Source organism: Perna viridis, chromosome 4 (assembly GCF_037379345.1).
Source record: "Perna viridis isolate PV_CMFRI_1.1 ecotype Kerala chromosome 4, ASM3737934v1, whole genome shotgun sequence".
Classification (NCBI taxonomy): domain Eukaryota; kingdom Metazoa; phylum Mollusca; class Bivalvia; order Mytilida; family Mytilidae; genus Perna; species Perna viridis.
In genome coordinates, this window is record NC_142448.1 from 43,312,511 (window position 1) to 43,337,959 (window position 25,449).

Sequence of the window (25,449 nt, forward strand, 5' to 3'; positions counted from 1 at the left end):
AATGCTTGGTAAGCCTTGTGCATTAATTAAAGGGCAGAAATACTGTTGGATAAAGTGTAAAATTCCATTTTCTTCCAGTAAAAAAAGTCAAACCAGGCCGTGCACAACACATGACAAATTTCGTTTTAAATAAAATTGTTCACTAATTTCATATTAAATGCATCCTGTCTTAAAGTTGAAGAGTGATTTTTGATAAACTGCAACAATTAAAGAGAAATAAATTACATTGAAAGCATTGAGATACATTGAAAGAGGGAGGTAACTCCATATTTTGTGCAAAATTTGATTGCTTTTGTGGGGAACTTTAAATCATTTAAATCATTTTTTAAGCCATCTATTGTCTATCCAAAATAATTTTCAACATACATGCATTTAGTATGATATAACCATTGAACTGGAACAAACAATTCAGAGGGAAAAAACATGCTGTGCTACCCATACCACAGGATTTGCCTGATTTTTATATGGACCGCCATTAAAATTGATACAAAGGGACTTTTAAAAAGTGTCTGGTTTTCAGATTATAAAGGGTTCAGTTCAGCCAGGTTTCACTATATAAATATAACACATACCATTACATTCCTCAGGAATGTAGTGCTTACAGAGAGTGTTTTCATCAAAACCATGAGACAGTTCACGGATGATTTCTGGTACAGATTTTAAACACTACAAAAAAGTACACAAAATATTCAATGTTTAACTGAAAATAATATTATTATTTGTATATTTACAATAAACATAAGCTATCAGACATTCAAAGCAATTTAAGAATTAATGATAGACATGAAAAAGAACTTTTAAACCATTAACTGCAGAAATAAGCCCTTAGGTAATTCAAAACGTCAAAGTTGTGACATGCTGTTTTTTTTTTCTGACCTCGAAATGCTTCCTCAGTATAATATGCCATTGCTTTAAACGGGCAGAATAACTTTATCCATTATCATTTCTCTGGATATTTTGGTTTTTTTTCTCCCCAAATAGAGGTCTTTAATTTTTGACAATTCTAGCAGTCACCATTTTTGGGGCGTTTAATTTTGGTACTGTTAAGATTTAAAACAGGCATCAAATACACCGAAATAAAAATACATATTTAAGGTATATTTCATAAAATAATAATATCTTTTCTGACTACAACAAACAAACATTTATTTTTGAGTGTAAGTTTCATGGTTTTTCAAAACTTCATTATTCATGGATTTTTTAAATTGAGGAGTTTCGGTAAAGAACTTCATATTTGCTTTGAAATTTCAGTAGCACTCAAGCTAACAATCATGCAAAATGTGATACATGGTATGAAAGCTTGCATAATTTAATTTTTTATATTTGATTTAAAATGTAATAGTAAATAGAAATCATCATATAACCCTTTGTGTTAGGAGATGTTGTATATCAAATGTATTGTAGAATTCAAAATAAGGGAGATAACTCTGTAAATGACACTGGAATACAGTAGAAACTATTGCATTTTTAGTGTAAATTATCTCCTAAGACCAGACAGATTTGTATGAATCATTATGAAGACCCAACAAAAATTAAAATATGTAACCTTTTTGTGGATGTATTACATATTACAGAATTCACATGATTTTTACAAAGACTGCTACTTAAAGTCATTCATTTCACCAAACCATGAGTACCATGAAGTAAAAATTCTTTATAGTGAGTTATACAGTTAACTTCAGGGACCACATTTGGTATTCCCATCACCTGATGAACTTGCTTAGGTAGCTTAGTGGACAATTGACAAAGATATTTAAACATTCTATACCCAACTTACAGTAAAATACTGCCGAAATGATAAAAAGTTAATATCTTCATAACTTATAATTTAAACTACCGAAGACATTTCATCAGGAAATAGTCATTTAATCAAAGGAAGACCAACTCTATTCTGTGAAGTAAACTATAACATTTGCTGTAAAACACCTTACCTCATCTTTGAATGGTTGTGGCATGAAGTTACAGACATCTTTCATATAGTTTTCCAGTGTTTGTTCGGAGTCATTGTTTTTCATATATGCATTAACAGCCTGTATAATGAATTCACACAGGTCACACCTCCACGTCTTGGTCTAAAATGATTGTCAAAGCATGTAGTTCTGTTTGCAATCAACACACAAAATTAACAACTACAATTAAAGAAATGAAGTTACGACCCCCTTTTTAATATAATGTGTAAATAATATATGAAGTTCAAATTTTCATCCTATTAAAACAAACATTGCACCGAAAAATCATAAAAATCCTAAGTGTTTTCCCTCAATCATACAATAGGATTTAGACCAATTGATAGGTAGTCAAAAAGATTTTTCAAAATACAAAGTAAAATTTCAGATATTTTTCTTCCTATGTGTGAAAATCATATAAATGAACTGAGAAATACCTTTCAAATATTTGTTCAAATGTAATTTTGCATAGAAACAAAGTGGAACTTAACAAGCGACCAAATACTTTTGGTACATCTCTGTATGTTATAATATGCTCAACAAAAATGATGTATAATTTAACTTCCATTCACATATATTTCATGTGGACAATTTATGTCTTTGAAGTTCTTACAAGCTTAGCAGCAGTTTCAAACTGAAGCAGTTGTTGTTTCATTCTATCAACTGATCTTCGTCTCCTAGCAACAGGGCAGGCAGCTTTACACATCTTATAACCAAACTGGCAAAAAATCATAAAATATGACAATGTTATAATATAGTGTAAAAGAACCGGGGCCAGGTTCATAAAAAAAATTCAAAATGAGATTTTCCTCAAATCCTTTCTCAACTTTAATATTGACCAATCAAATCAATAGAAATTGAATATTTGAGGACAAACTCCAGGATTTCAAGAAGATCTCAGTTTTTAATTTTATTTTAAAGAAACTTAGTCCTGATAGGCTGAAGCACTTGAAATGCCAAGCCTCATTTTAAGTTGAATGTAAAAAACTATAAACAGCAATGATAGATCAGTAAATCTGTAAAAGGGGGTAAAAATGGCATAAAAGGGCCTGCTCCAGTGATTTTCATTTTTTTCTATGAAATCAACATTTTTAGTATAAGAGGGAAACAGTCCCCCATGTATCTACCAGTGCACAGTAATAATCAAATGGAGACAAACTTTTAACAAAAAATTATCGAAATCCCTCAAAATCTTGAGCTTTGTGTGTGTGGACAGATAGACAGACAGGCCTATTGCAGCATGCAGCACTTGTAATCCAACATCTCATTAATGACTTTCCAATTATAAAGTCATTGCAATACAACTCTCGTTTTGATGTCATAACTTCATTGATAGCATTGTAACTTCAAAAACATCAGTTGACATTCATAATTTTTTTTTTGAAGAGGCAGAGTTATCAAGATTGCAAATAAACTGTTGACAGTAAATTTAACTTCACAATTGGTGCATCAACATTTTCAAACACAATACAGTTATCTCTTAATTTTATAATTATTTTATTCTAATCCTGATTAAGGTCATCATTTGACAGAATGCATTGCTGATAATTACAATAAAGCATACCAACACACAAACAGGAAATCAGTTTACCTCTGGACTGTATTTTTCTGGCAGGAATAGTTCAACGATACCATGACATGTTCCACATGGTAATCCTTCTATCTCACCGATGACTGAAATATTTAACATATCTGTTATTATTATACATCAGTATACTTTTTCTTTACAAAAATGTATGTGAATAATTTTATCATTTTATCATTCTGATGAGTTGCATGCCAAAAGACTATTGACCAGACAATAGTTCCCTGACACCAGTTGATCACAAGTGTACTTATAATTCGCAGAATTTTCTTTCCTATTATCAGTTTGGCTTGGTTTTTAACACTTCATTTGGGATTATCGGCATCTGTCATTCAAAAATAAAATTCAAAGATTTCAAATTTCAGTCAGACGACAGAAACTTCATGGACAGTGCCTAGTCAGCAGCAGCAGGTCGATTTTGTGTGTTTGGAGCACCCCAAAGGAAAAAAAAAATATAACAGAGTATGTGACTATTTGAATAGGTAAATGGAGTTTCTAATTTCCTGGAATCTAGTATGTTTTCTCTTACCTTTGATATAAATTTGTGTCTATTGTCTCTTTCGGTATAAATATACCTTATTGACTGTATAGTCGGGGAATAGTAAGTTGATTTTCCCCTCAGTTACAACTATTGACCTCGGACCAAGCCTCAGGCAATAGTATCTCAGAGAAAATAAACTAACTATTCAACTCATACCCAGTCAATGAGTATAAACTGTGATTATACTCATCAAAAACATTGGGGGCAATTTTAATCTTTAAGAAAAACTCATAAATTATAGGTCTCCAAGATCATATGCAAATAGCATGTATTAGAAATCTACATCACCAATAGCGTCTACAGTTCTAAATATATTCATAATAGCAACCAAAACCTATTAGGTTTCTAATTGTCATGATAAAAAGCAGAATTCCGCTAAAAAGCAGAAGGAAATCATCCCTGAAATACTAAAAAAAAGAGTCGGCACATATTGTTGTTCTAAAGCCTATCTAAAGCATACCCCCAACTAAACAGTTAAAAAGAATCGTAGTGGTAAAATCCGGAATTGAAATAGCAGAATTCAAAAAAAAAACTGAAAAAAATCATCCTCAGTCCTCATTCTTAAGTCATATACCAAAACTAAAACACTATATATAGTGGGAGTTTAAAAAGTAGACAGATATGATAAAAGCTATACAACTAACTCTAAAGTATGGAGAATAAAAACACCTACCAGCTCCTTGTTGTGGACACAAATTAACAGCTTTACAGGCATCTTCTGGGGCAACACCACTGACAATTATGTTGACTATTTGTGGAGCAAATAGCAAACACTGAAATGAATGAAAACAATGTTAAATTTTATCATAAAAAAATATTAAACATGGGAAGACAGAGGCCAAAATATATACTGACTACTATAAACGTATTAATTTTCACGGATTCCGTCAAGTGAACATATTCACCGGTATCAACTTTCGAGGTTTCAAAAATGATAAGCAGTATATGATGTTAAAATTCAATTTCACAGGTACTAGTTTTCTGTCCACCATGAAAATAGCCAAAATTATATATATATTCTTAACTATAACTTAAGACTTAATATGCATTTCTATGTCCCCTTCAGTGTAGCAGCAGGGGACAATGAACATGTGTAACTCTGTCAGACCTATAGTAGAAATCCAATGAACTTTAACCTACCTCTGGTTTCAGACTGCTTGGTAGTGTGTTACAGATATTGACCACAGTGGAATTTACAGCAGCAACTGTTTTGTTCTGTTGTAGAAAATTGTCCAATACCTGTACCACAAACTCACATAGTTGACATATGGGATCCTAATAAAATAAATCAAACCATAGCTTATTTAAGATGAAGTTGCATACATTGATATGCTAGGTATACCCCACTCGTTCAGGAAATTGATAACTGACATCAACTAAAAACACTTAAAACATATGCCCATCTAAATAAAAAAACACATACCAAATTTGAAATCCATCCATCCAATTTGAAATGAGTGTGACAAAATTGGGACTGACTGAATGATGGGTGGACAGACAAGAAAACACATATCTATTTTACTTGGCCTAATCATAATTTGACAGCTATTCAAATTTGAAAAAATAACACAGCTGTTCACTTGTTATAAACTAATAAACAAAAAGTGGCATGAAAAAAAAGTATAAAAATATAGGGCATTAATGGAACATTAAGTGAAACCCAACCATGTAATAGTGGAAAAGGGCGTAACTCAGAAACTGCATTTCGGAACTTCCTGAGAATTAAACTTGACCTGTATTATATGGTTCTTAAGAACTGTACAAAGTTTCAAATAAATTCAATGATCTGCTCTTAAGTTATCATCTGGAAACCGTTCAGTGACAGAGAGATGGACATGCAACCTTTCTGAGGCTACCACATAATACCTTATAACTTCATGTGGCAGGGTATAAAAATGACTTACAGCCTTCAAGTTCTGTATGGTCTCTTCAACTTTTGTTTGCAGTTGGTAAGGTTGTACATAAGTTCCATCTACAAAATTTATGGGTTAATATTTATACATGTACATATCACAATTATAGAAGATAATATTAGAAAACAATTATGGGACACTGACTTGATAATTAGTGAATCAATACATAGCACCTTACATTCCTTAACATAAATAATACTGTGAAAGTACTTTTATTCATGGGTACCAGTTTTTGTGGTTTAGGGGAAAATGACCAGTTCGTAGATTCTTGATTTCATGGATTTGAGAATTATATAATACAAACGAATGGGAAATTCCCTTTTCATTGGGAACCAAATTTCACGGTTAACCAAACCCACGAAAACCACAAAAATTGGTACCCCAGGAACAATAATACTTTGACAGTAACCTAGTTCTTAGTGGTTATAAAATACTGGGTACAATACAAAAATTTAAACTGAAAAGAAAGTGAATATATAGAAAAACATCTTTTATTGTATCACATTGGTATGAGGTACAATTTCTAAAGAATAAATTTCATTTGGGAAGGGTGGGTAGTCCTGTTCTTTTAATTTGAATTTGTTCAGTGAATTCAAGTAAATAGAAAATTTTAATCCTAAAATAGATCTCACAAACCATTAAAAATGCTTTAATCTGAAAATATTCGGAACTTAACTCACAAGGTAACTCCAATCAAGGTCTTGGAATTTTACAATAAGCAATTAGCAATATACTTAAAACCTAATTTTTTTTAATAATGGCCAGGGCTGATGGTCATTATTATTGATCAATACAAGGGCAAAATAAATCAAGTGTGTGTTTCAATGACACCCACAAATATATAATAGATTGGGTAGGTAGGTAAAATATTATTTTTTATTGTTTGACAGGTAACATGCTACAAAGATGCTGAAAAACCATGCTGGCTGTTTACAATCTTAGGTCTTCATATGCTATTACATAAACATATTAGCCATATCATCAAACCCTTAGCAGATCATATATATTCTTAAAGCAAAACAAAGAAATCATAACCGAAACAACAACAAAAAATCAGAAACAGAGGTAGGGTCAGGAAACTGAAAACAAACAATGTATTTATTTTGGCCTTATCAATACTGGTGATAAGTTATACACCCATTGTTGATAGAATACAAATCATTAACTTAAAAAAAAATTTCTATCTTGTTAATAAGTAGACAGCTCAGCTCTGATGTACATTATCAAATGATAACACCAATGAACCAGCAATGGTTGATCAGACCAACTTAGTCTGCATTAGTGTATAAACATCCTGTCTGTCTCCTTATTGTTTATTGGAAATTAATTGACAGATGTGTGTCAGTTTTAGCCGATGTGCAGCCACCTGTGACTGTGATTTACCTGTAACTGATTAGTTGATTGCATAATTGAATTAAGGGTACACATGCAGCCCCATTGCGAATACGAATTAAATAAAGTGACTCGGAGAATTTCCGTGCATTTATTACTTGATTTATTAAGAAAAAGATTGACAAGTCCATCATTTTCCCGCCAATCTTTCAGAGGTAATGAAAACACATAGTGCTGAAGCTGTGAATCTGTCGTAGTTTGTAATTATTAATTTATCGATTGAATATTTTTAACACAGAAATCAACTGCCCATTCAAATCAATATACAAAAAGTATGTGAAGAAAAAGTCCAAGAGATATGATATTTTGTTACATGTTAGAACGTCCACGTGTTCTGTGTGGTTGAAACCAAACTCATTCCCTCTTGCAGATATTTTGTTAAAGACAGAGTATGGGATGAAATGACACAAAATCCAATATTTATCCTAAAAAACTACATAAAATGTTTTTTTATTTATTTTCAATCTGAGCATGTAAAAGACTGACACTAATGTCTGCTAAAGTTTGATAAAATAATCGGCATGGGCTGTCAAAATTTCCATACCATTGATTAGAATATAGATAATATTAGAAAAATTATATCATATTTTGCCATAATAAGAGAAGCAAATCTTCAGTATGTAAATAAAATTGGTTCAATACTTTTCGATTTACAGATTTCACAATGTAGGTGCCCTTCAGCATGAGTGATGGACAAACAGAGTAAGTGTCTCCTAGACATGCCTTCACTGCTGGTGAAACAGATAAAAAGCTATCTGACCCACTTTGTCAAGGTATAAGATAATATTGAACCATTTCGTCTTACATCTATATAACAAGCACTTACTTGTACAGAGTTTGACCTTCTCACAAGTTTGTTCAGGGTCAAATCCATTCACAACATCTTTCACAATGATTGGAGCATATGTCGTGCACTTTAAATACATAAAAATAAATAAAAATAACTCACAGTGATTATATCTTCAAAATATCTTTAGTCATTAACTGATTTAATAATTTCTAATTTCATTGACATGTACCAGTTCATAATGAAAGTCAATCTATACATATTTAAGACCTGATATACACTGATATACATTCAGTTTTCAAAAATCGATAAAATCCTGTAAAATTTCATAACGATACCAATGCAATGACACGAAACATATGTAAAAGCTGTTTCTTCACTGAGTAATTTCTTATCAAAACAATATAAAACAGCATATAACATATCAAGTTAATATAAAAGTATATTAATACCAAGTTTCATGATCTTGTGACACAGTGATGAAAGATAAAGGCGTGACTACAATCTAAAACCTGAGACCTAGCGAAGCAACAAGAGTAATACAAAAGCTCCAACCCCCAATCATACTTACCAGTGTATTAAGTGGTGATGGTAGTTTGTTACAGAGGTCATAAACTGTGGCATTTATCTCAGATGCCGACTTGTTTTGGGCGATGAACTGGTCTATTTCTTGGACTAATAGTTTACAGATGGCACATCCTGGTCCAGCCTTAAGTAAAATATATAAACAATGAATTTTTATCTTCATTGCATTAGTATACAAGGAGTTTTCACCTTCATGGCATTAGCATAAAATGAGTTTTCACCTTCATGGCATAAGCATACAATGAGTTTTCATCATCATGGCATTAGTATACAATGAGTTATCACAATTATGGCATTTGCTAGGATTTTTAACCCTTCTTAGCATGTACAATATCACAAACATCACTTAAAGATGACTACTCAAAGGGAATTCCTTACATTTCCTTACAAGATGAAACAACAGAGGTATTTTTTTAAGATTGCAAATCTTCATCTATACCAATACTGTTATAAGTATATGTGATTAACCCACAATTAAGTCACTCTTTATCTAAATAATTAACACAGACCTTGATTTGCTCTATTTCAACTGGTAGTTTCTGCATTTCTTCCTTCATCGTGAGAGTTCTGGTACCATCTACAGAAAAACATACTTCATGAATATAAGCAAAAAGAAATTTGTGAGCCATGGCTCATTAGTGATACCCCAGATTTCAATCAAGAAATAAGGAAATAAACAAATTCCTTGATAAACAGGAAGTTGTCCAATTTTACCAAAAAAGAATCCAACCATCTGACATACTGACAAGAAGAATGTGTTAAAATTTCAAGTAACCGTAACAAGAGTTGCTGAGGAAACTGTGACAGAAAAAATGTTACAGACATACGGACAAGGGTAAATAGTATACCCCCTCTCCTACAGAGCAAGGTTATAATTATTGGGTGACAACTCAATACAAACTGGGTGCATTATATTTGCTCAACTACATAACTAGATAGAAGAGATTTTGAAGATTTCTAAGTATTCTTTAACATTTTTACAAATACATTTGATACAAATTTTTCTAAATCACTGTGTACTAGATAAATTAATTACTGTGAAAGTACTATTATTCGTGGGGTACCAATTTTTGTGGATTTCGTGGGTAAGCCAAACCACGAATTTTGGTTCCCAACGAAAAGGAGATTTTCATTGATGTGAACACTGAAAACCTCAAAACCACAAATTCAAGAATCCACGAACTTGTGTCACTTCCCTAATCCACAAAAATTGGTATCCACAAATTAAAGTACTTTTACAGTAACATATTTTGATTGATAGCCACTTAAAAGGTCAATTTGCTCAATTAATACAGCCCTCATAATGGATATTGTTTACAAACATTTAGTCTCTTAGCAACCTACTTGTACAAAGTCTGATTCTTTCACAGGTGGTTTCAGGGTCAAATCCAGAAACGATATCCTTTACTATGATTGGAGCATAGGTTGTGCACTGTGAATAATGAAAACATTTTATAGTACATGCAACACAAAAATATAAACTTTAAGATTATTTAATAGGTAGATGTAGAAAATTATAAAGAGAATAATGTCAGCTTCAAAGGTCAGTGAGAAATTACAGCGATAACTATAGTTAACCTCATGAAATAGTTTGTCATTCCATTATCTGGATGATTGACAAAAAGATTTAACCTTTCTATAAAATTTAGATTAAAATTCCTATGAAATAATATAGGAAGCTTAAATCTCCCTGTCAGTTGACCAGCTAGCTAACTAAGACTTTACATCAGGTAATGGTCGTTCATTCAAGGGAAAACCAACACTATTCCCTGAAGTTAAGTATAGTACTCAGTATAAATTATTAAAAATATCACAGTCAGTTTAGGTTGTTACAAAGGTAACTGATGATACACTCCATCAAGACTTTCGTAACTTGTTTGTTTTTCTGTTCATTTTTTTACTAACAATAATAAAATCACGATAATTAGGAGGTAAAATCTGTAATGTCGACAACTGTCTCTGCCCAAAAAGAAATAACGACTTCCAGTTTTAGTCATGTGAGATTTCCAATCTCACCCCTGGGTGAGAAAACATATGCAGTTTTTGTGACAATAAAATAAGAAAATTTTGAGACAAATACTGACAAGCAGAGTGAGCTAATCAAAATTGAAGTAACAATCAATAATGGAATAAATATTCAAATATACAGAGTTCAAATCATAACAATCAAAACAGAGAAACATTTTATGGAATACATCACAAGAATTTTCAAACTTATATTATTCAAATGAAATGCTATGAGACTAATAAAAATTGATATTCATAAAAATAAACGACAAAATATTTTTATTTGCTAGACATGTTGCAAAGAATTCCTTCTAATATGAAAGCTTTTTTCAAAAGACAAAATGATTATGTAACCAAATGATACTTACTATTGAGCTAAGTGGAGCTGGGAGTTCATTACAAAGATTATACACAGATGCATTGATGGCAGCAGCTGACTGATTCTGGGCGATGTAGTTGTCAATTTCTTGGACCAGGAATTTACACAGCGTACATGCTGGAGTGTCCTACAAACAGAAAATATAAATGAAATATATAATGCAATTGTATTTAGTTTATTTATATATCTCATCTCTTTGTGAAAGTTATTTTGTTTCAGAGAATTAATTTTCGTAAGTTGTGGAGAACTTTTATTGGATAAATGGGGATAATATCAAAACATCTACATTTCCAATGGAATGTAAATCATCATGGAATTTTAAATTTTTTGTTTGACATACTTACAAAAACAAAGAAAACTGATATCCAACAGTCAATATTATCACAACAATCTGGATACAAAAGATAATATTATACACAGAAACACAAAAATCCTTTTTTCTCATTATTGAGTTCTCCCAAAAACTACTTGATTGGTAAACTTGTGTATCAAACTAGAATTACTGTGCTCACAAAAAGATATCTCTGCACCCTATGTCTGTGTCAACATAACTAAAATAATGAAACATCAAAATTGCCAGAGCACAATGATATTTAAGAAATGACCGTTATATTTTTTCAATCTATGAAGAAATAATCTCAATCATGTGGTGTACACTACACTGCATGACAGGTTATTTTCATGTGTGCACGTGCCATGGGCATTGAGGTTATGTCAAATAGAGCAAAAAATTTTGATAGTCATTCCTTATAATTTAATTTCAGTATCAAAATTCAACAAGTAAACCATTGAAAAAGGTTGATGATATCACAGTCATATACAAAGTTTAGTCTATGAGATGATGGACATTATTTTGAATCCAATCGGAAAGTGTGTTACTTCTGAAATTAAATTATTACCTGATAACCATTCCATTAAAGTTTTATAAAAATTCAGTTAAGTAATTAAATATACAAAATTGTGACTGATGATTGAATAGACAGTCTTAATGACAGACAGATGGACATTCTGATCACCATACACCACCCAGCTTCACAGACCATATACCTTAGCATTTTCAATCAATTCCTCCATTCTCTCCTTGACTGTTTCTCTATCCATTGGGATGCTACTATCTATAATATGAAGATAAAGAAGTTATGATTAAATACATAACTAGCAGCACCAACAGATTTTTTTTCTGACCTTTTGTAAACCACCATTTTTATAATTCACTCATTTCAGAAGCCAAAAAAACAAGTACTGTCTTAAAAAAAAAATGGTCGAGGAATATTCTCGCTAATTTGTTAATACCCAAATCTAAATCAGATTTTATTTGGTGAACTGTACAATAACTATACTATGTTTCATATTTAAATTATTTTATTAGTTCATGAAGTTAACTATTTCCAATTATTTGATATATAAAAGATAAGTTACTGAAAATATTATGGATACCAATGCCCCCCAGTTGAGCCTTAAATTTTAAAGTTGCTATCACATTTGTCCAGTGAAGTGTGAGGTTGTAAATTACATCAGTTAGGTTGCCATAGTTAAGCATCATGACGATCACGTGATGTCAAAGCAAACTTAATACCGACTGTATCGGAAAAATTGTAACAATAAATCTCTACAAATAATTACATTTATTGTGGTATACTGTGAAAGTACTATTATTCATTGGGTACCAATTTTTGTGGTTTACATGGATAAGTGAAACCACAAAATTGGGTTCCCATTGAAAAGGAGAATACCATTGATGTGTATACTGAAAACCTCAAAAACCCAAATTAAAAAATCCATGAACTTGTCATTCTTCCCTTATCCATGTAAATTGGTATTAAAGTACTTTCACAGTAGATGATATAGACAAAATGTAAATCACAAAAATAAAATAGCAGCAAATTTCAAACAATTTCTGAAAAACATTTTTAAACAGTAAAAATGTATCGACATTCTATTTGTGATATAGTCATAGATTGTATCCATCTGCGCCATGAAAACTGATTTGTTCAAAGCGTCATAGTTTTCCTTTCCTCTTTCGTCTACCCTGGACTTGACTTTTGATGAGAAACTTGACAGGTGTTTCTAGAAAAGCAGAGGACGCTTACTCTACCGGTGCACCTGGTCCATGCTCCCAGTTTTTAGTAGAGTCCAAGTTGCTCATTTGCTTTTGTTACTTTGTATGATTTTAGTTACTTTATGTCCTTTGTTGTGTATGTCTGTTTTCCATGTCTGGTCTTTGTCCCTGGATTACATTATTTTGATTCCCGTTAGAACTTTGGTTCCTTTGATTACTCTTAGTCTTACAACTTTTGCTTAACTTCTAGCTGCAACAGTTAAAAAGAGTAACATTTAAAGGTCAAAGGTACCAATCATATAAATATTGCAAATTCAAAGTGAATAACTTCAAAATGATTGACGGACATAATCGAGACATATAATTAGTGGTATCACAAAAATTAAGCTAGTTTTCAAATTGACAGGATCTTGCCTCCTATCAGGTAAAATGGCTTTTTTACTTGCTGTAAAATAACAATAACAACAAAGACTAACAATACCCACTTCCACATTGTATATGGGATTATTGACATACTAATACTTCCAAAATTTCTAATTTTTTCTGAAAATTTTCCAGGAACTTACTAGTACATAGCCTGACTCTTTCACATGTTGTCTCAGGATCAAATCCAGACACAATATCCTGTACTATTACTGGAGCATAAGTGGTACACTGCAAAGATAAGGATGAATGTTATTATCATACCAATAGAACTATATAGCATGTTAATGAGCCTAAATCAATTAACAGATGCACTAAAGCATACAATATTTGTGTCCCCTATACAAGAATTCATGCATTTCCTTTTGTTTGGATTGACCCCAAAATTGTATCTGAATGAGACTTTGACATCACGGAAACATTGCAAATTTATATTATATTGCAATATCTTTTTTAGTTGAAGGAGAGTTCAGAATGAAAACAATAGGAAGACACATTTTTTTTCCAAAAATTGCACCCATTGGTGTGAATAAGTCTACTCTCTTTGAAAATCTTGTAGCTCTGAAATGAAAAGAAGAATCTATACCTATTCACCCTCCCACATTAGGGGAGACTCCTTCAAAATCAATGAAAAATTAAAAATCTCCCACATAAGAATGTTAGAATTTTTCAGTGAAAAATACTAAATAATTGAATTTTTGCATATAACATTTGCTTTTATGTTAAAATCACCCACACGATATAGTGTCAATAGGAGAGAATCTCCCACATAAACTGTTCCAAAGGTTAACAGGTCTGGAAAACTCCTCTATTTCACGAGGGTCAAAATATCCTATGACACCGGTATCAGATCAATCTTTCAAATAGTTAAAAGGAGTAGCATTAGCAAATATGAGGATAGACAGTTTTCTGGGGAATAAAAACTCTTAGGTACTTATATTCAGTTACTTACCAGTGTGCTGATTGGGGCTGGTAGTTTACTACACAGATTATACACAGAGGCGTTGATGGCAGCAGCTGATTGGTTCTGGCCAATGTAGTTGTCTATTTCTTGGACCAGGAATTTACAGAGAGTACATGCTGGAGTGTCCTGTAAAAATGAATAGTAGTATTTTCTTTTATAATGTTTAACAGACATTTGTGTTGATTATGTTTGTACAATTGGAAGATGCAACAGTATTTATTGTGATTTTTTTCTTATGAACCAAGGTCTAGGCAAAAGTCTTCGAAATGGAAAAAAATTACTAAATGTATCTTACCTTCATCAATTTAATAAGTTTAATGCTTAAAATTGTCTACTTACACTGAAAAAATAGTAAAATATGTTTATACTTTTTCAAAACATATTACAGCTCATTGAAAAAGACCAGTGCCAATTTCAATACAAATCTTGGTTGACTACTGAGTAGTTTAAAAAGCTCTCTAGGTGGAAATCTGCCCTACATTATACCAATGTGTCCTACTAAACTACCATTGAACACCTGTCTATTTCAACTAGCTGTAAAAACATATGGTTACCCATGCTAAAGGTCAACATTAAAATCATATGACAAAAGGAAAAATCTTGAAACATGTTTCCTATTGTATTTTAAAGAACAGTTTTAACTTTCCCTGTGTACAGTTTGATGTAGGATACTTTCCATTCTTCATTTATCTTTGCTACCACTAGCTCTCACCCATATGATACTTGCCTCAACCTTCTTAAACTGTGCTTGAAAAAACTCGGCAGCCTGTTGAACCGTAATGGTACTATCTGGAAAGCAAAAATGAATGGTAATAAGAAAGAGGTATAGGACCACTAACTGAGGCTGCATACTAAATATCAAGTGGTTACAATCAGTAGTTCCTGAGAAAAATGTTACAAAAGTTGTGGTTACAGATGGAATGCCAGGAGGACAGAATGAAGGTGTTACCACAACTTTCTCTGTACCTTTGTAAAGCTGAGATACAGGGCTATATGATGATAAATATATGTCAGTTTACATCAATCCATAGCAAGAAGAAGTTCATAGAATCAAAAAACTTAAAAAATTGATTTTTGCCTCAATGAAGTATAAAAAGTAGCCAAAAAAAATACAAAAATTCTTCAGTTTATTTTTTGGCGACAATGGCGTAAATGGGAGGTATAAATGTACCTGAAAATCATATTTTGGTTGATGAGTGGGGGGTGCGTGGGGGGTTATCTCAGCCTACGTACTAAAGATTAAGTTTCCCACACTTGAGGTTTGCTTTCCAAACTTAAATTCTTCTAAAAAAATTAAGCTTTCTTCTTGCCAAAAGGAAAATGGGGCATAATAATCAACTTTCCTACACCAAAATTGCACTTGACCCAGGTGACGGTAAAGTGGAATCCTAATAGAAACATTTTTTAAGACTATCATCCTTATTTGCATGAATTTCATGGTTGACTTATTTAGTTCTAAACATATATTTTTCATGTTGGTCCAACTAAAGACAGGTTTTGTCATGTTTTACAAAGATATTTCTCTTATGATATCATACATCTGCATCAGAAGTCAGTTTTCTTTTACCAAGAGTCACAAGTGATTGTATATTTTGATTTCACAATGTGTACTCCAAATGTCCCTTCAGATTTGAGAATCAAGTTTATATTCAATTTTAGAAATAGACCACAGGTTTTTATATAATCTTTAAACTAAGATAACTTACTAGTACATAGTCTGACTCTTTCACATGTTGTCTCAGGATCAAATCCAGACACAATATCCTGTACTATTACTGGAGCATAAGTGGTACACTGCAAATTAGGAGTACCAAAATGATAAAGATAAATAGAAATACTGCGAGCAAGCCCACAAGAAAAATACCCTGCATCAAATGCAGTCAAATGTATAACTGCATAAGTTTTACCTTTATAGTCCCCTGACAGTCACTATATTCCTTCATGTATATTTAAATATGTTACCCAACCTTCCTATAAAGTTACACTTTCCAGGTTCTCACATGTGAAACTCTTAAGTTACATTATCTCCCTTGAGGGTTATCCAACAGTAACCATATTCCCTCATGCACATCTACATATGGCTTCCAACCTTCCTATAAAGTTTTATCAAAATCACTTGAGAGGTTTAGGCGGAGTTGCCCTTAACAAAAATGTGGACAGATGGACAGACAGACAGACAGATAGAGGGGTGATTTCTAAATATGAGAAAAAAGATGTAATGATAGACATACTGAAAATTTCTCCTTTTAGAGAGACAAAAGTTTCTCCCTCTTTGACAGGGATTCATATCAAGAAACCTGTAATTCATAGTGAGTAATACATTTAATTTAGGATAGCTTTGTCCCATTAATGACCATGAGAAATAATTACCTAATGAAATACTCAACTAGTTAGTTAACTTGACAATTGTCTAAGAGATTTAAACTTTCTATTATCTCATACGCATTTAATCTGTAACTGATAGGAAGTTGAAATCTCTTCGTCAATTGTCCAGTTAACTACCTAAGGAAGTTCATCAGATGATGTCATATGGTCAAGGGAAGACCAACTCTATTCCTTGAAGTTATCTATACTACAGGCTGTAATTTCTTGAAGGATAAACTAAATTGGAGTCACATAACAGAATTTGTTAACATATGAATAACATATGCAAAAGCCTGCAACAAACCCAGATTTGAAAAATATATGAAATCCATTTTTAGTTATTTAGTATTTTATAAAATACATCACGGGCAATAACTCTTTTATAATAAGGGCAGCTGTTAACATGGAATTTCTTTACCCTGTAAAAAAACAAGAAATTATCTTTGAATAATACTTACCAGTGTGTTAAGAGGGGCCGGTAATTTATCACACAGATTATACACAGATGCATTGATGGCAGCAGCTGACTGGTTCTGGCCAATATAGTTGTCTATTTCTTGGACCAGGAATTTACAGAGAGTACATGCTGGAGTGTCCTTCATAAAAAAAAGTTGTAGATAATCATACAATTTACTCATAGATACTATAAAGGTGCTGTTTTTGGTGGTAGGGGGATGGTTTGCTGAAAATTTTCATTTTTGCTTATGTCATTTATGTGATTCTGGAACCTACAAAATATATTCCTGTGGAGTAATATATTCACATTTTTATTTTCACAACCTAATGTCTATTGCATATATGGAGAAAGTTAGAAAAAAAGTAATTTTTATAATTATGTATATCTTTTTCAAATTAGTAATTTTTTTAATCATTTGATAAGCTTACAGAGGTTACCAAAAAATATTGAAATGATAAACCAAAGTATAAGGGCAGAATGGAACAAAAGCAAGCATAATTGGTGAAAATAGTCTTATTATTACTGTGCCAGTTTTAATAATCAAAGTGTTGTTAGCATTGCAAGTTTTTGATTCTAGTGTTCATTGTAGCATGAACAAACTTTCAAAGATTATATTATGCAAAATAAAACTTTAATCACACACTTGTGTTTCCCATATCATTTAGAATTGTTTCTTCCTAATATGTAGAAACTGAATGTCAATCTTAACTACTGATTTCTAAGTATAAATTGTAATTCACAGTCAAACAGTATCCAACTTCACTCACATTTACAAATTTTGTTTCAATTCACCTTTCCCCCAATTTTTAAACATGTCAAAAAGTTTATTTGCATTTACAATAAAAGGCTACTTTAAATTGAGTATTTGTCCTACACTATAATTATATCCAAATAAAACCAATTTCATCTAAAGAAAATAATGATAGGGTGAAAATTTTGACTAATATTCAAATTCAGATTTTCCTCAAATCCTTCCTCAACTCAAATTTGACCAATGAAATCACTTGAAATCAAAGATTTGAGGAAGACTCCGGATTTGAGGAAATTTTCAACCTGAGATTTTTTATGAAACTCAGGCCTGATCATACATATTCTAACTGCAATTGATTCTAATACATCTGTAAAATCAGTACACAACACACTAATAGTCCTATGATGCTTGTAAATTTTGATACATGCCTTTAATTTATCTTCAAACTCCTGTTCAACATTCTGTAACTTATATGCTTCAACTACAGCCCAGCTTCCATCTACAAAATATTTTTTGATAACTTTATCAAGTGTTTTACATACCATATCTATAAGAATTATCTATATCACATTTAAAACACAAGAGAGTTTGTATGAATCAAGAAGTGACATGGCATGTGGTATGGAAAATCCATGTCATATTCCATAATCATGTGTTTCAACACACACATTTTTTTTTAATGTCAGTCATGTGACTTCAATCATTTAGGGGTAAATTGTGGATTCTTTTCCTGGGCTGACATTATGATCCAGAAATTGATACCAGAACCAGTTTTGCAATTCCAATCCAATTCCCCAATTACTTGAACCAGAAGTCAAAATGGTGACAGCTACAATCTCTGTGGAATGTGCTAGTTTTGTCAAAATGGTGGTACTGACAGCTACAAACTCTGTGGAATGTGTTAGTTTTGTTAAAACTGTAAGGGATCAAGACTAGTCATTACTTACCGACATGATAATATGTCATTTTTTTTGTAGTTCATTGAAATCAATTGGAAGTAACACAAGTGTGACTTATCTTTAAAAATCGCCATAAGAACCAGATCATCAAGCCAAGAATCATGATAACTTCTGGATAAAGACAGTTATATTGTACATACCTAAGCTTGAGGGTTGTTATGGATGCATGAAGTAAATCCAGCTTATAAACATATGATAAACAGTCATAATATGACAATTCTTATGACAAAAAGATAAATAATAAATGTCTGCTTTATATATAAAGTAAAATGTAAAAAAAATAGTGGTATATATCAGAAAATATCAGAAAATATCAGAACAATTGGTCAACCACAACTTAAGTTATTGCACAGAAATTAAGTGTCCCACGACTACCACAAGACAACTGCGCCATAAATATACAGGCAAATTTTTTGCTGTCATATAAAAATCAGACAGGAGGTGAAAACCTACCGAATTCACATTTATTTCTGATTCACAAATATTTAAGGATCACATAACAAGTCTTAGTTTGCCATTCAGTTGTTACATTTTGAGAGAAAAAAATATATGCAGATTGCGCATAAAGAATTGGCACTTGGCAAGAGTAATCATTCTTGATCTGACCTTGTTGAACTGAAATAGCCAAAGGCAAATACCAGTCAACTAACTGTAAAACCCCCAAAATTGATACATATACTATTCAATTCACTTATTAGTTTCAAATCTAAACAGCACTTACTTGTACAAAGTTTGACCTTCTCACAAGTTTGTTCAGGGTCAAATCCATTAACAACATCCTTCACAATCACTGGAGCATATGTCGTGCACTATAAAAAAAGAAGATGCCAATAGTAACAAAAAATCTGTTTCTATTAAAAACATTTTTATTGAAAAGAATAAAAACATTCTAATGTATATTAAGTAGCAGTCTTTGCAAGAATCATGCAAAATCTTAAAAATGTGATACACCCCAAAAAAGGCTACATATTTTTATTTTTGTAATTAAATTGTTTTATGGGTCTATACTATGAAATGTGTTCTTATTCATTCAAATCTACCTGCTCTTAAGAGATAATCAACATTGAAAATCCAGTAGATTATATTGTATTTGAGTGTCATTTACAGAGTTATCTCCCTTAATTTTGAATTCTACAGTCATTCTATACAATTTTATCTCCTATGAGCACGGGTTATACAAAAAACCAACTGTTAATTTCTGTTTACTAAAGCATTTTAAACAAAATATCAAAAATAAAAATATGTAGGCTTTCCAAGCATGAATCACATTTTGCATGATTCTTAGCTAGAGTACTACTTAATATATTATCATATGGCGGATAATTTTTAGCAGGTGCTGAACGGTTCATAAGTAAAGTGGTAACAAAGTTTTGTGATTGAAACATCATAAAATGTATGCAGTATTAAGGAAAGGGACACAGCTCTTACAAATTATTGGAACGTTTGTATTTCAACATTTTACATCAGTCTTATGTAAGCATCAAAGTAACTTGGACTGATTTCATCCTGTTCCAAATGAAAGCTTGATAGGCTTTGGCGAAATTGAATATGATACAAACATATCACTAGAGTTATATCCATTACCCTAAGTATACCTCTTTAAATATAGCAAAAATAAAAATTTTATTACCTGCTATACATTTATAATGTTCGACAAAAAAAAATATTAAAGATTGCATCATTAATGACAATCGGTAGATTTTTCATGTAACCTTGTCTTGTTTATTTTTGGTTAGCTCACACTATAATACTTGAATTATATAACACAACAGAACTGCTTCTGCCGAACTGTATGTAAAACAAAGAGACCATTACCAGTGTATTAAGTGGTGCCGGTAGTTTGTTACAGAGGTCAAAAACTGTGGCATTTATCACAGATGTTGACTTGTTCTGGGCGACAAACTGGTCTATTTCTTGGACTAATAGTTTACAGATGGCACAGCCTGGTCCAGCCTACAACAAACAATTACAGGAAACATAGTAATTTACTGTGGAGCAGGACTCCCAACAAACTGCAAGCTCCAACAGGCCAAAAGACAAAAACACACATACCTCAAATGATCATCCAATATTTTCACATTTATAGAGAGTCTTGTGTACAAAAATGACCATGATCTGATCTTCATAACAATGCACCAAATGTTAAAATGATTATGTTTTTTTTTAATGATAGAACATTTGACAGAATAAGCTGCCCCTGAATTTTTAATTTATGATGCAATGTGTTAAAATAAGTGTTCAATAAAAAAATGATGCAGTATAACCAGGGAATTATGGAGCACAACAGTCACTTGTGTATTTTTATAGGGAATCTTCCCATACCCTCAAAATATAAAATGGCTATTTTTGGTCCTATGCCATAAAAATGTTGTTCAGCAGAAAATTTCCAAGTCAATCATACACCAAACCAGGTACATGTATTTATTTCATGATGTTTATGGTATTAACAGTGAATTTTAGCTGTCAAGAGATGTGGGCCATTTACTGACTCTTTTTTGCCCAAATTAAACTTACACAGATTGGCACCATTAAACGATACAAACCTCAACTTCTACCTCTGACATAATTGGTTCCTCAAGAGCATCAACAACATCCTCATAGTCTGAAAACAATCTCTTCTCCTGTTCAACGAGGTCATACTCAAATTGTTCATCTCCTGGAGCTGTGAAAAATGTAATGAAACATATTGAAACATATTGATAAGGGGAACAAACTATTACAATGAACTCAAGGTAGCAAAAATTTTCATTTGAAATTACAGCGAATAATACAGCTAACCTCAGGGAATTGGTCTTCCCTTGATTGAATGACCATTACCTGATAAAATACCCTACGTAGTTAACTGGACGATTAACAAGAGGATTTAAACTTTCTATTATTTCACAGGTATTTTAACTTAAGTTTTATAGAAAGTTTAAATCCCCTTGTTAGTTGTCCAATTAAACACCTAAGGAAATTCATCGGGTATGTGTCATTCAAACAATGGAAGACAAACTCTATTTCCTGAAGTTAACTATAATACGTGCTGTAAAACAATCAAGAAAATAAAAGGCTTAAATGGTTCTATATAATGGTCAATATTCATTGACTTATTAAGTAGTACTCCACGTAAGAATCATGCAAAATGTGATTAATGGTTGGAAAGCCTACATATTTTTATTTTTGATATTTTTTTTTTAAATGTTATAGTAGACAGAAAGTAACATGTGGCTTTTCATATAGCTCTTGATCATAGGAGAAAAAAACATAGAATATACCATAGAATTCAAAATTAAGGGAGATAACTCTGTTAATGACCTTAAAATCTAATAAAAACTGTTGGATTTTCCATGTGGATTACAACGTATCTCCTAAGAGTAGACAGATTGGAATAAATAAATATACATTTCATCATATAGACCTATAAAGCAACATAATAACAAAAATTAAAATGTGTAGCCTTTTTTAAAGTGTACCACATTTTACAGAAATTGCATGATTCTTACAAAGACTGCTACTTAATTGCAGTCTACTATCAAAACATGAAAAATTGCAGTAAGCTATTTATCATAATAACTCTGAAAACAACATATTTGTATCAAATTTTGAATCTAATTTTCTTCCCATCAAAACTAAAATTTTGCATATCTTTATATTTTTTACTATTAGGGTTGGGAATCTGGATTGGAGTGGGCAAAGTTTTGTTATCTGCCAAGCCACTTATTGATTACATTGTACATTTTGTTTTGAAAACAGGAAGTAAGACACATCTTCATCTTAACATTCTGATAATTAATTTGTATAGTTTTCTTTCTTCAGTTGGACATTTGAGTTAGGAATGGTATGATAATTGGAGATTTTCACAGTCTTAACTATCTTGCAGACCTCGCACAACCAAAAAAAAAGATAGAAGGAGATAAAGACCTTTATAGTAAAAGTTGTAAAAAAAAATGAATGCAAACCCATCAAAACTGATGTGGATTACGGAATGTGGAGGACATCTTAAGTCAAATTAAGTGTATAGGGTAGGAAGTGATGGATCATTTTAAGTAAGGCAGTGCATGGAATGGTATGTTGGATCAAAAATTACCCGATGAACACAATCCTATTTGGGAACAGGCCATATTTGGGTCCAGTCCATTCTCTATGGCTTTCAGTAGCATTGGAGCAAACAGTATACACTGAATGATTGATGATACATATATCAGGTAAAAAACCACAAGCAGTAATCATGCAAATAAAAAGTTCCAATAAAAAACCTTGTCCCTTTTGTGGCAAACTCCGTACACACATACAATAATTGTACAAAGTATTTGAAAGACAATTCATTGGAACTTAAAATGACAATAAAAAGTCACAAAGAAAAACTTTCAATGTTTTTTTTAAAATACATGTTATTCCCATTAAAAAAATAGTACTGCTGGGTAAAAACCGGTTAAAAGTGGTTGAAATTTCTGTCAAACTTTACTTTTTTACTCATCAGAATACACTGACAATACAGTACTGGTATCACTTAGTTTTCATGTTAAATCAAAATTACACATTTCTTCCAGCCTCTCGCTCAAATTAAAGACATTACTTTTTTGACAACTATTAGAGCAGAAATCCAGAAAAGGGAGACAACTTGATAAAATAATTGCTTCATACCATGATTTTAAAATCTTCTGTCTTTTTTTTTTAATTAAGTATTTTACAGGGCTTTAACACTTACAATTCCTCCCAGTTCATTAGGCAGAGCATTACAGATCTGTGTCAAACTGGCATTGAGAGCTGCATCAGTCTTGTTACTCCCTAGTAAATTGTCAACTTCATACACAACAAATTTACACAGAAGGCACTCGGCATCTCCTTTCTGTAAAGAGATTTAGGAGACAAAAAATGTCAAAGTTCAACATGCTGGAAATGCAGAAAAAAAAAATTCAATTTCACCATTATAGGAGGTGCACATCATCAATATATGTATAAACACAGAGCAAAGGTTGAATAATGTAACTATTTTTGGGTTACAGAAGACACACAATAGGTACCCCCTAAGTGTGATGAAAGGGCAGTCAAGCAGCAACTAGATCTGCTATCACCATTGGTGACGAAGGTAAAAACAAATGATACATCTTCTTACAAATTCTATTAATTTAATGTAAATGCACTATCTAGACTATAAAGTATATTCATACAACAATTAATATGCATTTAAGGTAGGTCATAACTGACAATTTCTAGTAGACATATTTTCCTAGTTTAGCTCAAAATTAGAATTTTAATGTAAAAATTGGTAGGTCCCAAATCTTGATTTCAAGTCTGAGCCTTTATAATTGTAATTTTCTACATTGTATATGGATTCTGTGGGGAATCTTCAAAATTTTGAAAACTATTTAAAAACTGGTCCATAAAATTTCTTTAAAATTCTGACATATAAAGAACAAGTAACTGACATTCTTTCATATTTCAAAGAGAAAAATGGTAGTAAACAAATCCATTTTGTTGTAATATTGAAAACAAAAATAAAATTCCAGTACATTTACTAAAAATTATCTCCCCTTTGAAAGAATTTTCCCACCAGTTATCTCCTATGGAAATAATATGTGTTTTTACCATACACATTTTTGTGTCAAAAAATTCTTTTAAAATAATTTAAACATATTATTTAAAGACTATCAGTTAACTGAAAATATGCAAAAAGACACTTTAATATCTTCTTTAAATTATCATCTGGAAACAGTGGGGGACAGATGGACCAACAACCAAGCAACTTTTCAGAGGGTATCATGTAATACCATGCCACTTCATGTGGCAGGGTATAAAAACTACCTTCTGATGGGGTCAGTAAATACAAATGTATGATGCAACATTGCCATAAATTGTCATTAATAAAATAGCAGTTACCTATAAGAAAAATAAAAAGAACATATACTTACTGGCAATCCTTCAACATTAAGTTCTAAAGTGTTGGTTCTTTCTTGATGAACATGATGTGTTTTCCTCTTTCCACAGATACCAGCAGTATTCTGGCATACTTGTACTCCTGTCTAAAACAAATATGCTCTAATTCAATGATGATGGAGGTTTTTATGGTCTTGACTATCCTTACGGATCTCGCATGACTGCCCCTTACGAGGAATCTGTTAGTAGATGCCTGTTAGTAGTTGGAGGTAGCAGAGCCCAGCCTTCGAGATACCTGACTGAAGAACTCAAAGTATGTCCTTCTAGCAGCTGGGTTGCTGTGTTAATGCTCTGGCCTACTCCAAGTATGTCAATTTGTAGAGTGGCTCTAATTCAATTAGCAATGTCAAAATATATATACATGTACACACAGGTAGTAATACTGATATGGAGTAGATTCCAAGTCTGACCAACTACT

General features: G+C 31.9%; 1 protein-coding gene across 1 annotated transcript in view; it reads right to left on the reverse strand.

Moving 5' to 3' along the window:
- Positions 1–25,449, reverse strand: part of LOC148620187 (uncharacterized) — a 41,677-nt gene that overhangs the window by 2,108 nt on the left and 14,120 nt on the right. The window contains exons 8-32 of the mRNA XM_088580866.1: positions 25,007–25,117; positions 23,803–23,943; positions 23,182–23,272; positions 21,656–21,774; positions 20,928–21,065; positions 19,834–19,921; positions 18,582–18,652; positions 17,404–17,541; positions 16,288–16,375; positions 15,309–15,370; positions 14,570–14,707; positions 13,761–13,848; positions 12,183–12,250; positions 11,125–11,262; positions 10,094–10,181; positions 9,259–9,326; positions 8,736–8,873; positions 8,204–8,291; positions 5,977–6,044; positions 5,213–5,347; positions 4,746–4,845; positions 3,538–3,620; positions 2,560–2,664; positions 1,932–2,072; positions 573–666 (exon numbers count right to left, since the gene is read on the reverse strand). Of these exons, the coding sequence (XP_088436992.1) occupies positions 573–666; positions 1,932–2,072; positions 2,560–2,664; positions 3,538–3,620; positions 4,746–4,845; positions 5,213–5,347; positions 5,977–6,044; positions 8,204–8,291; positions 8,736–8,873; positions 9,259–9,326; positions 10,094–10,181; positions 11,125–11,262; positions 12,183–12,250; positions 13,761–13,848; positions 14,570–14,707; positions 15,309–15,370; positions 16,288–16,375; positions 17,404–17,541; positions 18,582–18,652; positions 19,834–19,921; positions 20,928–21,065; positions 21,656–21,774; positions 23,182–23,272; positions 23,803–23,943; positions 25,007–25,117 (2,587 nt within the window). The remainder of the gene's footprint in view (positions 1–572; positions 667–1,931; positions 2,073–2,559; positions 2,665–3,537; positions 3,621–4,745; positions 4,846–5,212; positions 5,348–5,976; positions 6,045–8,203; positions 8,292–8,735; positions 8,874–9,258; positions 9,327–10,093; positions 10,182–11,124; positions 11,263–12,182; positions 12,251–13,760; positions 13,849–14,569; positions 14,708–15,308; positions 15,371–16,287; positions 16,376–17,403; positions 17,542–18,581; positions 18,653–19,833; positions 19,922–20,927; positions 21,066–21,655; positions 21,775–23,181; positions 23,273–23,802; positions 23,944–25,006; positions 25,118–25,449) is intronic.